The following is a 21123-nucleotide window of genomic DNA, read 5'->3' as shown; positions in this document are numbered from 1 at the left end:
CATAGCGATGGCTTAGCTAACGTTGCTAACAGTGCAAACAACGGTGAAAGTGGAGCGGTGGGTTTAGTCTAGCGGGAGTTAAAACAATTTGCAGAGTGAAGGTTTGCAGTTCGTCACTTGTTTCTCTTCAAGATCGTAGCTGAACGAGCACAAACGGTCTCGTCGTGCTCTACTGTAACTAAAAAATCAAATCAACGTCAGGGAAGACAAAAGAAGTGATAATCACATCATGGAATCCTGAAATATATTTATTCATCATTCCATTATACCCCAGAACAATCGATATGCCCTGGGATATTTAACACTTTTCATACAATCCTCAATATTTTTTAAACAAAACAAATTACCAAAAGATGTAAACATTTTTCACAACAATAATAATTATAATGTTAGAATAATATTTCAAAATCTATATGGATAGATCGACTTCTTTTTTTTTTTTTTTTTTTTTTACATATATCAACATACATATATGTACAACAATTCACATTCAGCCTTGTTTGTGTCTTGGAAACTGGGGGTGGGGTTTAAAAACCTCTGACATGTATGTATGTATTTGCATTTATATGTGCCATCATAATACTGTGCAGTCTGATATTGCAAATCTCCTGAGGACAGAGTGTTTTCTTTTCAGACAACAGTAGAATACAGATTCATTCAGCGATTCTTCTCTGCTGCTGCAGTCGGAGGATTCAGATTCTAGTTGCATCCTCCTGGATCACAACTGTATTTACAGAGGATTAGCACATAAAGTGTGTACGTATCGGGTTTACCACATAATACAGACCCAGTGTAGGCTTGGAGAATTAAGTAAGTGCATTATCGACCACTTTAAATACTGCATATGAAATATTTCTGCTGATGCGGTCTCAAAATAACAAAGTCTTTTGTCATGCTGCTTCTCGGCAGGTAAGATTCAGAAAGTAGAGAGAGTCCAGATAAGCATTAAACTAAAAAGTGCTGACAAACTGCACCGATGACAACAAAGAATTCTTGGCGCAAGAGCAAATGATAATTGCATCGAGCTCAAGCTGTTTCACGCACCATTCTGACACACCAGCACTTTTAATTTCTCTGCAATTAAGCTCCTGTCATCGCATCAAACACGTCTGATGATTGGATTTCTTCGTGTTAAATGCTGCACATCTCCAATTCAAATTCAGACAACAAGAGTCACAAATACATTCCATTATTAATTGGGAGGTAGAAACGGTAACCTTCATAGAAGCTGCATATATACAATAACAACAAAAATAGATAACCTTTGCCACTTGGATTATTGTGTCCCCCAACAACGCCACAGTTGGAAATGGAGCCTTACTGATAATGGTCGGCTGTAATGGCAATTATAATATGGCTGTGTAATATCTGGTTTTAGGATAGGATTTAAGCTTTAAGTCTCGCTTTCCTATTAAAGGAGCTGAAGGATAATGCACCTCAGCTGCAGTGAGCGAACCTGTTTTGCATTCAAACCCTGTAATAATAATAATAATAATAATAATTAAGCCTTTATTAGTCCCACAATGGGGAAATTACAATTCTCTGCATTTAACCCATCCCGGAGGAGCAGTGGGCTGCTCAGAAGCGCCCGGGGAGCAACTTGGGGTTAGGTGTCTTGCTCAAGGACACCCCGGCATGTTGACTGTAGAGGGGTTCGAACCACCAACCTTGTGGTTACGGGACGTAATAGGAAACATTTATGGAAACACTTTCAAAGCCACCAGTCAGAAGCTTCACCCCCCAGCTCACCGCAACCCTCTAAATGAGAAGCAATTATAGCGGCTGGATGGTTGGATGGATGGACCCCCAGTTTAAGAAACTACAAGGGCGTTCTCCATCGACCTATTTACACTTTGAGGCTTTATATTCATGATAATATATGAATACAATTTGGAATATTTACAGTACACATTATCTTCATACATGCAAACCAATGTCTACATGAAATCCCTGACATCTGATATATATATTTATATATGCACATTGTTTAAAATGAGTAAAACCAGTGGAGATGGCCCGGGTGGGAATGGCTTTGGACTCAGAATATACACCCAGGTACTTGCAGTGTTTGTTCCTTGAGTAGAACAGAATAGAAAAAATAGACATCAGAATCAGATTTTCACAGTTATGTTTTCCTGGTTTTGTACGTCCGTCTTTGCCCAAGAGTATGGGCCCCAAAAAAAACAGAGTTCGTCCAGCACTTGACTCGAAGCCAAGTCTTTGATATGTATGTTCCTTTTTATGGATAACCTGCATATTGGTATAAAAAAATACCAGTGAACAAAACAACATTTTGGCTTTGACAGTGAGTTTAAAAAGGTGACTGTAACCTTTGGTTCCAGCATGAAGTTTGCATTTCACTGATCGCTTGTCCATCGTTTTTCTCCTGAATCTTGTATATCCAACATAAAAACCAGCACAGTCTCTTCCACAGATCAGAGGAGTAAGTACAATCAGAGTTTTTCATAGCAAAACAATTATACCATGCACAGTTAGTAGGCTACTTGTTGCCCTGGAGGTCATGGAGCAAGAACCAGTAATGAGCTGCTACCCAGTACATCCATGCAATTGTGTACAACAGTTACAAAGACAAAAACCAGTGTTGTCTCAACATCTGGAAAATAATTGTTGACTATAAACGTCAGTGAAAAGGCCTGTTTTTTCTCTTAAGTTGGTGTTTCTTTTGTGTTTGTTGAGGGGTTGAAATGCACCGTGGGTACAAAAAGGCCTGGGGCTTCTTTAACGTTAACGTCAGCTTAAGAATCCACACGTTCTCAAAAAAACGCTCACGGCAGTTGGTCTGTTTGATTTGATTGGACAATGAATAACAATACATTTTCCGTTGCTTTTATTATCTCTGCGAGGACGGTCGTGCAATCAGTCGTGTACAGTGTGTTTTTGTTTACGAGTGAGTGAGTGTGCACCTCTGTGTCTGTCCACGGCTAATCTCTCATTCTGCAGCAAACTACATAATATTTCTGGTGGCCAGTTATGGCTGTATGCTCAAGGACCCCTCGTGGTTGTGGTGACTCACACTTTTTTATTGCCTGTTGGCCCGCTGGTGAAAACACAGCAGAGACACAGTGGGGGGGAAACAGTTTTGCACATTAAGCTGGAATAACCGATTACATAATGTGGAATTATGTAATCGGAATTACAACGTTATTATCTCCGCCAAAAGGATCACGCGTTTGGTTGCATGCGTGTGTGAGTGAGTGTGCACCTCTGTATCTGTCCACAGATGTTCTCACATCCTGCTGCAGCAAAATTGCATAATATTTCTGGTGGCCAGTTATGACTGCATGCTCAAGGACCCCTTGTGGTTGTGGTAACTCACATTTTCTCAATACACCTTTTATTTCCTGTTTTATAAAGCCATTGACTGCCTGCTGATTTTTTTTTTGTCGCCAATTGTGGGTTGTATTCAGTCAATCAATACAGCAGATTTTCAGGGATTATCCCACATTCAGAGTGTGAAATGACTGTCACAGGGTGTTCACTACGGTAAAAAACACTAAAATCAATGGGATGCATAGGTGATGGCTATTTGCTTTAAGTAATGGTGAGATGAATAAACCTAAGCCAGTATCATTTTGGGCAAATCAGCATCTCGTGATTTATATACAGTGTCATTGCAGGAGGTACATTTTTTTTGAAAACATTGGCATTTGACGTAATATGACCATTGTCTAGGGTTTTGCTCAATCTTTTAATATTGAAGTTTTGGCTTCAACGATTGGTTGTAAAATACGAAGGAGAAAGACTGGTTAAAGTAATAGATCCATGAGTTTGAAGGCTTACCAGATGGCAAAACACTGCACAACAATTTTTATAGCAATGAGTCAAGATACAATTATTTTATCCTCTGTTTCAATGAGGCAAACACAAGAAGTGAACCATTCAGGTCATCATGAATGTTCACTTGTAGGCCAATGCACTGTGTTGCTTAGATTCATTATGTCAAAAATCATGCCAAGAACAAATTCTTTGCCAGATGGCACTGTGTTTTTTAGTTTTTTTTTCTGCAAGAGCCCTCTGCGTCAATACAGTGGCCTCATTGAAATAAACAAGGGGGGGGGGGGTGCATTTTTTCATGCAGTGCTAATATTGATGTGAACACAGCCTAAAGCCACAGCTAACAGAGCGCCGCCCTGTAAGCTCAACTAACAAGGGTCTTACCCCCGGGCTAACTGTGTGAGAAGCCCAAGTGATCTATTATTTCAGGTGGCGATGGTGGTTTGGTATCAATGTCTTCAAGAAGCAGACACTGTGTAGCAATGTCAGAACAGTAATTTGAGGAATGCAGCCAGCAGCAAAAAAACATCACATGTGCTGACATGGTGTGTTATTACTTAAAGCAAATTATTTCTTGACTAAGCGACAGCGGAAGTGAGAGCTTTTGTAGTCAGATATCCTGTGAAATAAAGGCACAGAACTGCAGTTTTCCCTCTCGCTCATTGTAAAGAAATGAATCATGATGCGGCATGAAAGTCACGCTAGACAACCACAACATGCGCTCCAGCAGATCTAATTCATCGTTTCCATGGCAGGTCTTTTTTGCACTTCCCTTTGGTGACCTATTCTGCCAGAGGGAAGAAGTACAAAACTGCTCGTTGGACAAACACTGAGGTTAAGCTCGACGATGCTCGCTGGGCATTTTATTATTGGAATAATGTTGGCAGGTGCTTAAAGCAAAGCCTCGTGTCTCATGTTACAAATCCGTCTATTTAACAACAGGGCCTCACTTTTCCAATAACACCACCAAAGGCAAGTGGCCCACATCCATACATAGACATAAAGTTAATTCATCCTATTTTGTTTTAATGTGCTTTTGAAACACGTTCAATTTGTCTCATTTCAGTCTTCGGTTTGTTGCTGTTTGTGTTTCACACGACTAAGAGGATGTGCCGATGCGCTGTTAGCTTCTCTCAGGAGCTGCACACTCAAACTTCTGCCCATTAAAGCACATACTCACAGAGGCACATTATAAACACGCACAAACAGTTTTGGGTCTTATTTTCATAGTTTTGGACATCATTCCTGTTGGTACTCATAACATTTTGTCCTACGTAAATTGATTACATCTGGGAACGCGACAGCACTGCCAAAGAGCAGATTTTGGCCGTATGACAGTTTTAAACAAAGCTCAACTTATTTGAAAGAGGTAATGGATGGAAAATTTTATCTCCACATAAAATCTGTCCTCTGTGAGCACATTTGATCCATATTGTGCACACATACAGTTTTCTTCTGCAGTTGAGGATCAGTATTTAAGGTGCACTTTCAGTTTTACCATAAAGTGGTTTAGAGAATCTGGCTGTGTCGGGTTTTTTTGTCCTCGTTGTGGAGTATGCAAGTCAAGATGCTTTTCGTTTTGCCAGGCTGCCATTGTAAGAACTTGTTCTTAATGACTCACCTGGTTAAGTACAACTTTTTTGTTGTAAAATGTCAAACTTCCAGATCTCAGAAATTACTAATGTCAGCCCATTGTTATCCTTACTATGAAAATATGTCCAAAATTTGAAATCAAAAGAATTTTCACTGTTCTGGTGCTCATTTTTTACTTTTTATCTTCCACCTGGAAATAAAATATTCCAATTTATGAACACACTTTCCTCTTCTTGTCCACCATGTCTACAGTATAGGACACCTCATTTTAAAGCATGGCCAAAGACAACTACAATGGTTTTGTTCTAAATAAACATAATATTTTTGTTTGACAAAAAGTAACATGACCTTTTGTTGACTTTTAACCTGATCAGTGCATTCGTTATGTATTTTTGTCTGGATTTCATTTCAGAAAAGCAACACACATCACTCATGCAAAACGCTCACATTTGAATATTATCCAGCATAATGTTCCAATGCAGAATGTGTTTTACAGAATTTTAAATTTTGCAGTTTATTTCAGCGGATGGTCCTCAGAAACTGTACTTTTTGGACCAATGTATGATGAATCTTCAAACTGGTATTGCATCGATATCGTGAATATGTTTGTCTAGAGGTCTTCACATGGAGTCTACTGAGGGAGAATAGAGCCTAATGAGTGTTATAGATTTAGTTATCCTGCCTCCAATCAGTCCTGCCCTTTTCTCTTAACGCAGCTGATTGGACATAATTGACATTGACAACAGGTCTTTGAAGCGGATTAATTACAACACCCTGATTAATTGAAAGCATCTCTATGTTCATATTATGTAAAGGTGGGCCTCAACAACAAGGAGACAGTTATCCAATCCGATAGCACCAGAAAAACCAAAAAAATAAAAAATCAAATCAAACACATCATTAAATACAGTACTCGTAATAAATACATAAACGATCATTTAGAACGTAGAAAGTGTAAATATCCTCCCACTAAATCCAGCTTGAATAAATTAGCATGGTCTGTCTCGTCTGGTTAATGTTGATTAGTGAAAGCGATCAGATAGTTATTGGCGTCTGATCATTTGACCTGATTGGATATTGATTGACACATCTGTTGTAACATGTTGGCTGTTTGGCTCGATTTTCCTTCTGTATTAGCTTCCAACTCTGTGGTCTTGTTTTTTTGGCAGTATCACATATTTGAGGCATGAAAAAACTTTGACCTTAAAAGTTGAAACATTTTTTTTTCCTTTAATCCTCTGAACCCCAAAAAACCCGCCAGCTGGAGTGAAAAGCATGTTTTCCTTAAACCAACGACAAAACTACAATGTTTATCACAGCCAGAAGCTGCAACAACTGTCATCATCATCAGATTTTCATCTTTCCGACGGTCCTTGAACATTTCATGTGCAAGGAACGCTTCCGTCAGAGAGAGCAGCCAAAACAAATCTTAATTTAATCCACGTGTCTCATTTAAAATCTCGCCCTGAATAAATCTTTTGCTTTAATCAGATTATGTAAAAAACATTAAATTCTGAGCCCGTTAATGCAGCTAGTAAGCCATAATTGATTCGCCTGAGACCAACAGTCATGTGACCAAAATTTCATGAAACTTCAAACTGCAGGCTGCTAAAACACAGAGCAGAGAGGAGATATTATATAGTTCAATATATATTGCACGTGGAGCCAACATTGGTAACACTTGTGGGTACTTGGAGAAATGTTGGATGTATAGATTCCAGTGTTTTCAATTCTTTTGTGTTATCTATTATCAAATAAATTCAATTTTAGTTTTACTTTCTTTTTTAAGATTTATGGCATGGTAACTGTGTTAAACACCACAAAGGAGATGTTTAAGTTATCTCTACTTCTAGCCATGGTTTGTTCTGTTTCAATAGAGGTGCAGGACTTTTATATTGCACAGAAAAACAAGGAGCAACAAACACCCCAAAACTGCATGGGGTTCAGAGGGTTAATCAATCTTTTTTCTTTTTGTTTCTCACAACTTTTTTGCAATCAGCTTATTTTTCTCCATCACTGGTCCTTTATTTTCACCTTCTCACCATCTGGTTGGGTTTGTTTCTCTACAGGAAGTCACTCTGCAACTCACTGGAGAGCCGACTGACAGCCACCTCACTGTTTAAAGATCCTTTAAGTATCCTGGCGGTCTGCTGGGGGCTGGTTTCTGTAAAGTTCTCTCTGGTACCAGTTACCCTTTCAGGGCAGGGACAGTGTCTGCAGGCATTGTGGTTCTCCGGTAGCCCGTTTGACAGCCTTGTGGAGTTGCACTCTTCTTTGTGATGGGGTTGCCTGCAAGTTCCCTTCTGTGCTGAGCTGTGCGGACACAGACATCCACAGATTGTCGTCCTGCACAGGGCAACATCCCGACAAAGGGACTTGCGGAAGTTGGGCTTGAAGACCAGATAGACAATCGGGTTGTAAAGGGTGGATGACTTGGCAAAGATAGCTGCCAGAGCAAAAGCCATGGGCGGTACAGCTGTTGGGTTACCAAACGCTGCCCACATGGAGACAATCGCATATGGACTCCATGCTGTCAGGAAACCGATGCAAACAGCGACGGAGAGCTGAAAAGAGACAGCATACGGTATTGTCACGGAAATACAATATATTTTAGGTGTTTACAGTCAACCTGTTCTCACTCCAATGGACGATACTTTTCCTAAACCTAACAAAGATTTCATGATGTTTTCCTAAATCTTAACAAGTAGTTGTGTTGCCTCAACCTAACTAAGTATTTCCCGATCTTTTCCTAAACCTAACTAAGTATTTCCTGATCTTTTCCTAAACCTAACTAAGTATTTCACGATCTTTTTCTAAACCCAACAAAGTATTTCACCATCTTTTCCTTAAACCTAACTTAGTTGTTTTCTTTGAAGGTGGAAGTTTATTTAAAAAAGACTGGCTGTAGTAACGAGTGGAAATTGACATGTGTTGCTGGACTTTTGTAGGGAAACCATGAATTTTCCTGAGATGTCATACAGTATGAGGATGTGTTGGTGTTGATATAGCACGTTGGAAAGTGAACCTTAGCATTTACCTTAATGATAAGCGTGTGTGCATTGGTGATCTTGTTCTGCGGGGACATGTGCTGCTGCACAGCCTGGCGGGAGCCCCGGACGGTCAGCAGGATGAAGGTGTAGGACAGGAAGATGACGGTGCAGGGCACGATGTAGCAGAAGAAGAAGAGGCAGACGATGTAGCTCATGGCTGCAGAGTCCTGGCTCGGGGCCTCCCAGTTGATGCAGCACGCCGTCCCGTACGGTTCGGCACCGTATTCTCCCCATCCCGTCAGGGGCCCAACGGCAAAAACTCCAGCGTAGCACCAGACCCCAGCGACCAGCATGCAGGCGTGGCAGAAGGAGAACTTGTTACCTGAGGAGGAACATAGCCGGGTAGAGACAGAGGAGGGGGGAGAGTTTGGGGGAGTGATTACTGACGGATGAGGACGTAGAGGAAGGACACAGAAACAACGGCATAGATACAATATGCTTCCTGAAGCATATTAAGTCTGGTTACCTGATGCTGGTAACAGGCAACGAGGGAGGAGGAGGACAGAAGGGAGGAGGAGGAGGAGGATACTGTACAATAAGTGATGAACAACTTGATAGCACATTTCCCCTGGATTGATAGTTATGTTAAAGTGGCCCTATTATGCTTTTCCACTTTTCCCCTCTTCTTTAGTGTGTTATATATATGTTTGTACATGTAAAAGGTCCGTAGAGTGTAAAACCTGAAGTCCATGCCTAAAAGGAGTTACCCTCCCCCTCAGAAGCTCCTGAAACGGCTCCATTGATTTCTCTCCTTCACTTCTGTAACTTTATGAGGTCACAATGTAACCTTATGAGGTCATAATGTTACGGAAGTGACGTAAAACTCCTTCTGGCTAGTTTGGCCCTCAAACAACAAAAGAGAGAGACGGAGCTGAAGTTTTTTGAAATATGAAACGTCGACCAATCACAACACAGCAGGCTAGCTGACCAATCAGAGCAGACTTTGCTTTCTGGAGGGAGGAGCTAACGCTACAACGGAGCGTTTCAGAGAGAGGGTGAGAAGAGGTGCTGCAGGACAGCCAGGATGATAAAAACAAGGAGGATTATGAGCATTAACGCATGTAAACATGTTGTAACTGTAACTGGAGAAAAAAATATGCACCTGGAAAATAGCATAATAGGGCCTGAATGAAAATGAAAGGAAAATACTGTATGTGTGGGTTATAAGTGTTGCTATACGTAATCATGCATCTGAAACCTTTTTAGAAATCATGGAACCAGACATCATTCTAGTATCTTCAGCTCCCTCCACTATTTATTACATTAACTCAATAACTTACTTAATAATTATAATATTTAAACGTTTCTTTTTTCAAATTTGCTTCTTCTTTATCTTTGCCTGAGGCAGTCCATTTGTGGTTGAAATTATTCCAGTCATATTCACATTAATTAAAAACTTGGGAGGGAAAAAGACAGCGGTGTGCCTGAGCCCTTCCTCTTCTTTCATTCTTAAAAGTAGGGTTGTTAATGAAACAGTTTTTTCATATTTTTGAAATTCTCATTATATTCTGACGCAATCAATGCTCTGAGGAAAAAAAGAAATAAATGTAGTATCTGTGGCTGTTTGCAGGGCTGTAATAAGTCTGTCAAATCATATAATACGGCCATAAATGTAATGGGGCGACTGTGCTCAATGGAAGAGCGGTTTGTCATTCAATTGGAGGATCGGAGGTTCGATCCCCGGCTCTGCTAGTCCATGTCGATGTGTCCTTGGGCAAGAAACTTAAACCCGTATGAATGGGTTTGATAGTCCTGATGGTCAGGTAGCATCCTGCATGGTAGCCCCTTTCATCAGTGTATGAATGGGTGTAAATGGATAATTGATGACGCGTAGTGTTAAAGTACTTTAAGTGGTCGGAAGACTAGAAAGGCGCCATACAAGTACAAGTCCATTTATTATTTAATGATTTGATTGCTACTTACATAACTGCCCGCCTGCACGTGAACTCATTACTCATCTTCTACAAGCAGAAGATGAACTAACGACAACCACGTTGGTTCTTAATGTTCATAATGATGATTTTATGATGATTTAGAGCTAGTGCTGCTAGCTACTTTCATTGGAAAAGATTTAGCAACACTGGGCTGGGTTTTAAATTGGATTATTTTTACTCTTGATGGATTAATAACTCTCCACTCAAGTCATTTTTTCAGTAAATACTTTTGTCCTCTTACTCGAGTAGTTATTTTGATGACAACTTTTACTTCTGCTTGAGTATGTTTATGTTTTTTGCAAATGAAGTACCCTCACTCAATACACGTTTTGGCCTCACACACCTCTGTTTATAGTTACCTTTATATCTTAATCTGACCACTGCTCACATAAGTAAGGATGTGGCTCATAAAATCTATAGTTCATTGTCCTTTTTTTGTACAGTTTCTTCTGTGATAGTGTTTGTATTTTATTTGTATCAGATCTTAAACAGGCCCTATTGTGCTGTTTTTCCAGGTGCATATTTTTATCTCCAGTTACAGTTACAACATTAATGCTCATAATCCGCCTTGTTTTTCTCATCCTGGCTGTCCTTTGGCACCTCTTCAGGGACAGAGCCTGGTTACCCATTACAGAAGGCTTTTATCAGTTGTGAAGCATCCCCCTCGCTTATCAGACTCTCCAGCTATCGGAGTGTGGCACATGGAGGATTCAACCTGAGCTGCTCTTTTTGGTCACGGATAGCTGAACTCAATTACTAACAAAAGCCTCCAAACATGTGCTCTTACATCTTAAATAGGGATGTTCCGAATATTTTGTCTCCTAATACAGATTTTGGTACGTGTGATGTATGTGATGATGCAGACTACCGATCCCATACTAGCTCTGCCTTTTTAATATCTATAATTCACTGAATGCAACCATTTTTTAGGTATAAGGTATTATATAAGGCCATGTTTATAAAACTAACGCCAAATGTGATTAAATGGTAATGGAAACACTTCTTTTTAAATTACGTTTACAAAGACACTAATGAAAGTTGATCAGTCATAACAGGGGTGATACTTGATTTACTCCTTAAGATATTTATTAAATCAAACCCATTTTTTTAAGACTACTTTTATTGGCATTGTTTCTGCAATATCCGTTTCGACATATTTAGGGCTGCAAAGGGTCGTTAAATTTGCACGTAAATGTCCAAGTGAAGTTAATCTCAGGAAATATGTACCTATTAATAGTGAGGGGGGCATGTTTTGGTTCAACGTAAACACATTTAATTGAATGGTAACCATGCAGTAAATTCAGCTGCACATTAAAAAGGAATTCAGTAAAATTACAACCCTCTGCCTGCAAACGGTGACTTCTCCCGTCTCTCTACTGCCAACACTACTGCACTGCCTGAGTCAACGACTGCATGCTTTCAGGAAAGTTATGACTTTATCATTTCAGTTATACTTGAGAGGAGTGTTTATGGTATTTCCGTTAACAAACAGATAGTAGCCAAAAGCAAAGTACAAAGCTTATAACTTGTCGAAAACCTTCTGCTAATTTCTGCAAGCTGTTACCATGTTTTTGTTTTGTTTTTAAATGAGATTCAAGCCTATTTTCTGTAACCAGTGTAACATTAAAGCATGGTGCAATTAGCGAGCTAGCTAATTAGCCAGCTGTTTAATACTTAGCTAGATAGCGTGCTAATTCATTTGGTTTTACATATAGTAAGAATTAGAAATTATAGTAGTTTTTTTTCTTTTAAATAACATAAATTACTGTAGAGAGCTAAAGTAGAAAGCTTGCTAATTATTTGGTTTTACATATAGTACAAATAAGAAATGAAAGTAGTTTTTTTTTCTTTAAAAAATCTAAAATAACTGTAGAGAGTACCATCAAGGTACCAGATTGATAAGCAGTATTTGGTGTAGTACCTTTAAAATCCTTACAATACCCTTCTCTAATTGTAAGAGATGCTTTTTCTGTGATTGGGATCTATTTTAGCTCGTTGTTTCCTGGCCAAATACATTTTTACAGCCAACACCACTTAACATGAGGACAGATAGCCCATAATAATTCTGTTGCCATTTAACTGAATCAAGTCAGTCCCTGTATAATAAATTCCCTCTTTATTCTCTGCTGTTCATACCCTGCCTCCCTTCTTATTTTTTGAATGAGGACGTGTCTGAGTCACACCCTCAGCCTTTTTCTTTGATTGATTTTGATCGATGTGCTCACAAGTTCTTTCAAAAGTCACCGGTGGCTGTAAATCAAACCCATCAGGAAGCACTGGATCCCTGCGCTGCTGTTAGATCATCAAGTGGGGGCTAATTTTATCCGTCACCGGGGGGCTCATTTAGATCAGCAGTACCCGTGTGAGGTACTCCCGACGTGGCCAATCACTAATAAAACACAGGAAGGAAGAGGCACTCTCCATCGGCCTCACCCGTCTCCCCACTGCTCCCTCTGCTCTAAGTGTTTATGTCATCATTTATACCTTGGAGCACATTCTTCAGTACTTCGCTCAGGGATATTTAGGCAGGAATATAACACAAGGATTCAATTACCACGAGTGTTGACCACGAGGCCACCCATTGCATCGTCTATAAAGTTGTATTCGGGTAGTTTTTCGATGAGGTTTGTAGGAATGTTTTTTTAAACATGAACGTGTTTCATATCAGAATAGAGCAGATTTTATTTGGGTTGCAAAATAAATCTTCCATAAATGTATATATTTGGTCTCATTTCTAAAGTATTTAACATGTGTATATGTTTTAAATAACACATGCATCTAATGAAGTTATGATTTACCAAAAGTATATCATTTTGAAATGGCTGCTTTACCTATTTAAGATAATACGCATAGAAAATGGTCAGAAACATTCTTTTACTCCCAAATTTTGCTTTTCTCATGATTTATTGATAAGGTCTATTGTAAATTGAGATGCAATGGTTTGTCATTTTTAAAAAAAGTGTGTTTCTTGTAAAAAAAGTTTGGAAAACAAGCATTTTTACCTGCACAGACACACCTGTCCCTGACCAATGCACTAAAAAAAGCAAGATTTCAAGCCTCTGCAGATCTTGTTTTTCTCTTCTCATTTTGTATTTATAATATTCAGACTCGGACCACATGGGAAAATCCGAGGGGAGAATTGTTTAAAAAGGCAGAGCAGTTTATTAAGTTGGAATGGAAATTTTTGTAGAAATAGTTTGCCGTCTCATCGGTTCTGTGTGTGTAGACTACATGCTCTAAATAATAATCCCAGTAGGATCTCTCTTTTTACATATATAGTCAGTTTCTTTTGACATGTTTCCCCTTTTCTACAGCAGCAGAGAAGCTATTTAATATTTCCAAAATATTTCTAATTCTGATTTCAGAGAGTCACAACATTCGTACGTATATTCAATCCAATTAAACCAGTTTATTGTCATTCGAAAAACTCATACCGTTGCACATGTTGAATTTAATGTGATAAAAACTCCACACGCGGAAACTAAACCTTGTGTCAGCAGCTCATAGACGTTATCGTGTTTTTTTACTCTCCATCCTCCCAGTAACTAAATCCTGGTGTCACTCCATAAACACAGGTCCTACACCAGTTGTTTCTTCTCTCATGTTTATGCAAAGCACTACATAGAACTGGTTATCATCCTCATAGACCCATTCATTCACGTTTGGCAGATTCTTGACATGAGGAAACTGTGTAACCTCCACTTTGTCAATTCTGCCTTTAGTTGTAGACATTCTGATTTTCCCTTCTACAGACCTTTATACCCAAGCTTCTGCAGTTTTAACATGCGTGCCACCTGCAGGCAGTGAGTTCGTGCTTGTAGTATTTGTGCTTGTTTTGAATGTATGTGCATGATTCAGCTTCTTTTTAGCTATGCATGGAAGTGGAAATAAATGTGTCTCCTTCAAGAATTCAATTTATCGTTCTGTGTTTCTTGGACCCACTGGTCCGCCCTTTGCTGCCTCTGATGAACATGTTACACTTGACTCAGGACGTTAAACTCCACTACAAGGCTCACACAAATGGACTGTTTCAATGTTTTGATGCAGGAAACTTCCCCAGTTGTTTGGGAGTGAAACAAATGTCTTACACCTAACAATGAAATCACAATAGACAGACAGCTGTAGTGGTGTAACGGACCGTTGTCGATCCATGGTCCGAACGGATCCCCCCCCCCTCGTGGTTCGGCGAGCATGTGAACCGCGGATTAATTATACAGTTTAACGTTAACCATCACAGTGTGGAATAAAGTCTTACTGACGATTATTATCCTCCAATATTCAGTAAAATATGTGATCAAGACATCAGCATTCATGCTTTTCTATTCTCTGATCTCTGATAAAACACATTGTAAACAACAAATTCATGTTTAAATCAACAGGAGGAGAGCTAGTAACGTTAGGAGGAGGTTCAGGTCAGTTACATTATGATGCCTTCAGGCTCTGTTCAGTGAAAATGAGTATTGGACGAAGGTTAAATATAACATTATCATGATATGTTCTCATGTAATCTTGTAAAATGTAGTTTTGGTGAGAAATTTGAATAAATCCAGTTGTTTAAAAAATATGTTTTCACAACAACATAAATAGATATTAGAGATGAATTATGAGCTGTTTACACTAACTCTAAGAAGCTTATAATAAATCATTAAAACCACTAACAAGATTGTTTTTTATCAATAAGAATACAGTCTTTTATTTCCTTATCATTTGAATCGTGTGTTTTTATGAAGAAAAAAGATGACTATATAACATTTTAAGGTCACCTAAAGCCTGAGTATAACAAATATGAATTATTGTGTTGGACTTCTGACTTTGTGGCGATAAAGCACATTGTGATGCTTTTAAGGACATTGCAAAGCTCTGGCCACTATATGCATCATCTGATTTATTAATAAAGGGGGATCTAAACCTGGACTGGCTCTCTGACAACGTTAATTAATAAACATTAGATATCTCTCATGCACACACTAATGTTGGCAGAACTTTGTTTCAGCCACACTGCACCTTTCAAATGGAATGATCTTCAAACGGTCCTCTTGTATTCCACCAGAGGATTGCAAAACTTTATTATCTGATGTTTTTCTTTATTGTTACTGTTTTTAGTTCCTTGTTTTGTGTAGTTGTGTTGTTCTTCTGATCGTGTTCTAGCGAATGCATTTGTTCTTTAGTCTCTCTTGTAAAAGAGATCTTAATCTTAAATAACAAAACACCAGTGTTTATTTTATCCTCGTTTTTTTACTAGCCTGTATAAACTAGTTCAGAAACAAGAGGGCAGCATTTGTTAACAGTGTGTCTGTATGTTGTGTACATTTATACAAGGTTTCTTGCAGGAAAGTCTCATGAAGTCGTAATTATTTATGCTCATTTGCATTTGAAACACTTTTATTTGTAAGGCTTATAGTCTTTGGGGTTTTACTCTTTGCATTACAGACTGTGTTCCTCTGGAGCTTTGTAAAAACGCAGCGTTGACTTCATTATACAGTTCCTATTATCTGCTGGAGTCTGGAATAGACTTCTAATACTTTTCAGAGGCTGGTGCACTACATTTTTCAAACCCGTGTGAAGTTGGATGAAGACAAATTAAGCCTAAATTGGTTCAAGATCATTTTGGCCGCAATCAGCCGTTTTCCAGGCTGAGAACCATGACCTCAGACTTTGAGGTTCTGAATCTCCAGCTGCGTTTGAAATCTCATCCATGCTGTAAGTTCTTAGGCCTCCTTCTACATGCTGCTGTTGCTATGGAAACATTTGGGGGACTACATTTAAATTGAATACATATGCGTTAATTGGGTATATATTTACATTAATGCAATTCAGCCCAAGGCGGATAAAAAAGGTTACTTCAGCTAGATGAAGAAAACCAGAACGTGAAGATGCTAATGCACTTTTTTAAATTTAGTCAAGCAAACAGTGTGACTGCATTAAAATGTGATTGCAATTGGATGCAATGCTTCTCCATTTTCCCATTTTAAATAAAAATGAAATATTGTCAACGATAAAACAGGGCTAGTCTTGGAAAATGACGTCAAATTCCATTTTCATTTAAATATTGTCAAAGAATGCCTTCGTTATTACATTTATTACTTTTTCAGCTTCGTTGTCTGTGTTTTTAATCTGTATTTCCAATTTAAATTCCTGTTTTTTGTACTCATACCTGGCTAATAAAGCTGATTTCTAATACAATTTTTGACCCCTTTAATCCATATGTAAATTGGAAATAAAAATGCTCTTGTGAGATTAAATATTTATCTTAATTTAATCCACCAAAGGCTTCCATACTGTTACAAGTTGTGCTTATTTCATCCTTGACCTAATATGCCATCTTCTGTTCTCTGTTTATTTTAACGATTACAGTAATAACGCTTTGTTCAGGCATATTTTATGTCGCGTGTCAGGCCTTATAAATCACACTGATACAGTATGTGTCAGATTGGCTCCGTTCTGTGAACCCCTGCAGCGTTTATGGTTCAGTTTGAGTGTGTGGAGCATATAAAACAGGATATGTTTCTAAATTTCTTATAACTTATGAATTATGTTTAAATGCTGCTGTAACAAATCACATTTTCACAGAAAGAAAAACAAAATGTAAATTTGGTTTAATGATTAAATAAGGAGTGACTGATGAGTCTTAAAAAAAAGAGAGAAATTTAATTAGCCTCATGCTAAAAATGGATATAGCTAATGGGAATTTCTGCATGACAGTTTAATCATTTTTTTCTGATAGTGTATTAACAAAACTGACCCTAAATCAGCTGCTCAAAGAGAGTCAGACTCAGCCAATCATATGAATAAATCCTCAATGACCACAGTGGAAAAAAAGATTAATTGTGCTCATTAACAATGTGCTGCTTGAAGAGTTTGCAGCCAAGTGAAAGCTGCAGTGTGTCAGACTTCCATTACAGTTACAACGTGGCCATAACCCTCATCCTCTGCCTGCTCAATCAATATATTGTAAATCAGAACTCCCATTTAAAGCTGTATTTTACATTTTTAGTTTGATATATTTGAATAGATATCTACAGGGTGGGTATGCATGTTTGTAAATAACATAAATAGATATCTTTAGGAGATAACACTTCCATGAAAAATGTAACTTTCTATATATTGTACAGAGGATTTCCTTGTTGATCAGTTTCAACTTGTAATCTTTTTTGCTGGTGCTGTTTATCTGTTTGGCGATGCTCCTTTGGATAATTGTGCAGTTTATTTTAATAACTTTCGAATTTACGGCGCTTTTGGTTTGTCCTCTTTGGAGTTGTGTTTGTTGTCTTGTGTGTTGCTTTGACATTTTCACAGCGCTGGTTGCCAGGTGACTTTGTATCTGCTAATTAGCAAATATTTCTTACTAATATTCTTCTACAATAACTCTGCTTTTCTTTTTTCAATCGAAACCAAAATAAGATTATATTATTGTATTATTGTAACTGTCCCCTCTAAGGGAATTTTATCAAAGCCATTTACTTCCCTTTAAAGTTTAATGGCCCTCTCCCCCTAAACAGAGGCGTTTCAGTCTGTGTAGTGCAGCCTCATAATCAGTAACAGATAAAGAAACTCATTAATAAAAGGAAATTCTAAGGCTGTACCAAAGATTGGAAGATTGGAAGCTCAAAGCTTCAAAGCTTCCAATCTTCAATCATTGACATTTGTTGACATGCAATCTGCTGTTTATACCTTGTATTTCTGCACAGATGCAGAAAACGATTAAGCTACACTGCTAATATTATTAGTATTATAGGATTAGTGGAATTAGATACCAGAGGTGGCTGAATAGGATTGTTTACGTCTTGTGTGATCCAAACATTTACAATAACTTTACAGCAATGTCCAACTTTTACAGAAAAGATTGATCTGATCAATTACAAAATTCACAAAAAGTTTTTATCCAAAGAAATATTCTGCTTTTATCCATATTTATTACTGTTTAGCCTTTCAAAAACAACATTGCACTGCAGAAAACTGCTTTACATATCCTGCTGTATAAAGAGGTTAAAGCATGGCCTTGAACATTAACATTATTGCAACGTGGCCACTTTGACTTTGTAACAAGCCCTTGAGTTGCTGGTCCGGCTACATTAACGTTTCCCTTGTCGGATTCAAGGTTTTTACCTTCAGGGGGAGTTCAAATCACTTTAAATATGACCATTAGGGTTAAAAACTGTCTTGTTAATCAATTAATTAATCACCTTGAGTGCATCCCTTTGCTTTAAAATAGAACATTGATTTGCTGTGATCAATATAAGATAATGCATTCATAAAGAAGGGTTGTCTTACCGTAGTTCGGGCAGCAGACCTTGAGCCAGCAGACGCAGGAGAGCACCGTGAGGTTGGTCAGACTGCAAAGGCCGAACAAAACGCCACAGAAGGCGTAGACGGTACAGGTCGTCTGATTAAACAGCCACCTGGACGGAGAGAGAGAATAACACAAGAGAACATCTGTTAGAATCCCTCTGGTGAATTTCACCCGATAGATGAAACAGGCGATGGGTTTTACGACCTTCCTCACGGGTCTTATACCACTTCAGTGAGCAGTGAAACATTTTGACCCAATCATGGCACATATGACAGCAATCAGTCGCACAGGCTCCGGGGGATCTGAGAGAGCAGTGAAGGACACTTCAAAAGAGTGTTTGAACTATCCACCTGAATACCTTTTTTTATTTTTTTATTTTCTTCCTTTGGATTCGTTTAACTGTGTAATCAAAGATGTAGGTTGGGTGTGAAAAGGGAATACATTAGAGGTAAAGAAGTGAGTGCCTTTTCTTATCATTTATATCAAACTAGAAAATAGCTAATAATGAAATTGGCAATTGTTTCTTAATCATAATGGTAGTATTATATAGTTATTGTGGATTTGTTACTTTTTTTACTTATTTAATATTCTTTACTGTGTTATTACTTATTTACTTATTTATAATACTTGTTTTTTTTTACTACGTCTCTTGTTTGCACTATCCTCTCTGCTGCTGTAATCCTGCAAATGTCCCTGCTGTGGGACTAATAAAGGATTATCTTATCTTATCTTAAAACTGGAATTACCATTTAGTGGTTGTTTGCCTCCGCCAACCAGTCAAGTTCCAGTTTACATCCATTACTGTCCAAAATGTCATCATTTTATCCTTTTAGACATTTGTGTGAAATTGTCCTTTTCCTCATTATAAAGAGTTAGCATATAACTCATAATTAGCAACTTAATACCTTGAGTCCAGGTGGACATTTGTGCCAAAATTTGAAGACATTTGCTCAAGACGTTGCCAAGATATAACAATAGTGGGACGGACGTGAGGACACAGTGACCTTGACTTTTGATCTTTGAGCTCCAAAATCCAATCTAAAATAGATATAGTGTTCACTAGGATGAACAGGATGGACTGACGGACAAACCTAAAAAGAATGATTCCAAAAAACAGAGAAAAAGAAATAAGAAAAAAAAGAATTTGCTGTCTTGTTAATGCACTAGCCCTACATTAAATCATATTTATTTCCCTTGACGGAGAGCTGAATAGAGAATGTTGTATTTGAATCTTAACTACAAAGAGCAATGTCCTCTGCTGGCTGCTTTCATTGATGTTCAGTCAGTAGTGCCTAGTTAGGAGAACATTAAATGTAACATTATTACTGTAACGGGGGAGGTGGAAGCAACTTTATAAAACAATTATTTGCAACAGTCAGATTTTAGAGTTTTAAAGTTACCAGCCTTAGAAAAACCCTGCCATATGGATGTGTAATGTATGTGGTTTTGTAAACTCCTGCTCAGGTTATTAAATAATCCTTTAAATCTCCAGAAACAATGTTGACATGGCGTTGTTATCCTCCATGATGTTACAACCCTGCTTCTTTAACCACATCCCTTCTTTCTCTCTCGGTTAGTCTCTCTGCCTTCTCTCCTCCTCCCTCAGGATGCTATCGACTGTAAAGGTGACATGTTGACATGATGGCTGAAAGGAGAGAGAGAGAGAGAGAGTAATGGAATTTCCGAACGGCTGCTCACATGTGAGTGAAGGCTGATGGGATGGCCAGAGGGAACAGGGTTATGGTCATGCCCAGGTCACTGATGGCCAGGTTGACCACGAAGAACTCTGCGGGCTTCAGGGAGGACTTCTTCCTGTAGGCCACGAACAGCAGGATCCCGTTCCCCAGTATCGACAGCACACCTAGGAGACAGAGTGGCAGGATGAAGTGCGTACTGTTGGATTTTAAAACACACATTCACACGGATAAAGGCTATAAATCAAAGAGCAAAAAAAAAAAGAAAGAAAGAAAGAGAAGCAAATCACTTACCAAAAATGATGTAGATAGTTCCCATGAGGAAGTCATTTTCTTTTGATATTCTGGATACGAGCAGAAATGTTTCGGAGGCATTTCCCATCTTGACCAAACATCAACAAACAGACAAAAGGGGGAAAAGAGAGAGAGAGAAAAAAAAACATCGTTAAAACTTGTGTTTTTTGACTTCAGGCAATTTAGAAAAAAAACAAACATCATTAAAACTTGTGTTTTTTGACTTCAGGCAATTTAGAAAAAAAAAATCAAGCAAAACATTGTTCTTTATTTACATCGATTCCTCGGACACCCCACCGCAGACACTGTTCAGATGCCCCAAAACCAAAAAACCAAAATGATCTCCGCCAGGCGTACGCTCGGAGGGGATCATGGCTGTGGCGTAGTGGAGAGCAAGGTAGTTCTCCAATCAGAGGGTCGGTGGTTCGATACCCGGCTTCGGCAGTCGATGTGTCCTTGGGCAAGACACTTAA

General features: G+C 38.5%; 1 protein-coding gene across 1 annotated transcript; it reads right to left on the bottom strand.

The window, feature by feature from the left end:
- Window positions 1-7451: 7451 nt before the first annotated feature.
- On the bottom strand, window positions 7452-20738 carry opn7b (opsin 7, group member b). Its single transcript, XM_054609956.1, has 5 exons — window positions 20651-20738; window positions 20361-20523; window positions 18644-18771; window positions 8426-8760; window positions 7452-7952 (listed from the first exon to the last, which is right to left on the bottom strand). The coding sequence occupies exons 1-5, from the start codon at window positions 20736-20738 to the stop codon at window positions 7452-7454; spliced, it is 1215 nt and encodes a 404-aa protein (XP_054465931.1).
- Between the last annotated feature and the right edge of the window lie 385 nt (window positions 20739-21123).

Source organism: Anoplopoma fimbria, chromosome 12, assembly GCF_027596085.1.
Source record: "Anoplopoma fimbria isolate UVic2021 breed Golden Eagle Sablefish chromosome 12, Afim_UVic_2022, whole genome shotgun sequence".
In the NCBI taxonomy this organism is placed as follows: domain Eukaryota; kingdom Metazoa; phylum Chordata; class Actinopteri; order Perciformes; family Anoplopomatidae; genus Anoplopoma; species Anoplopoma fimbria.
This window is presented reverse-complemented; position numbering and strand designations above follow the sequence as displayed.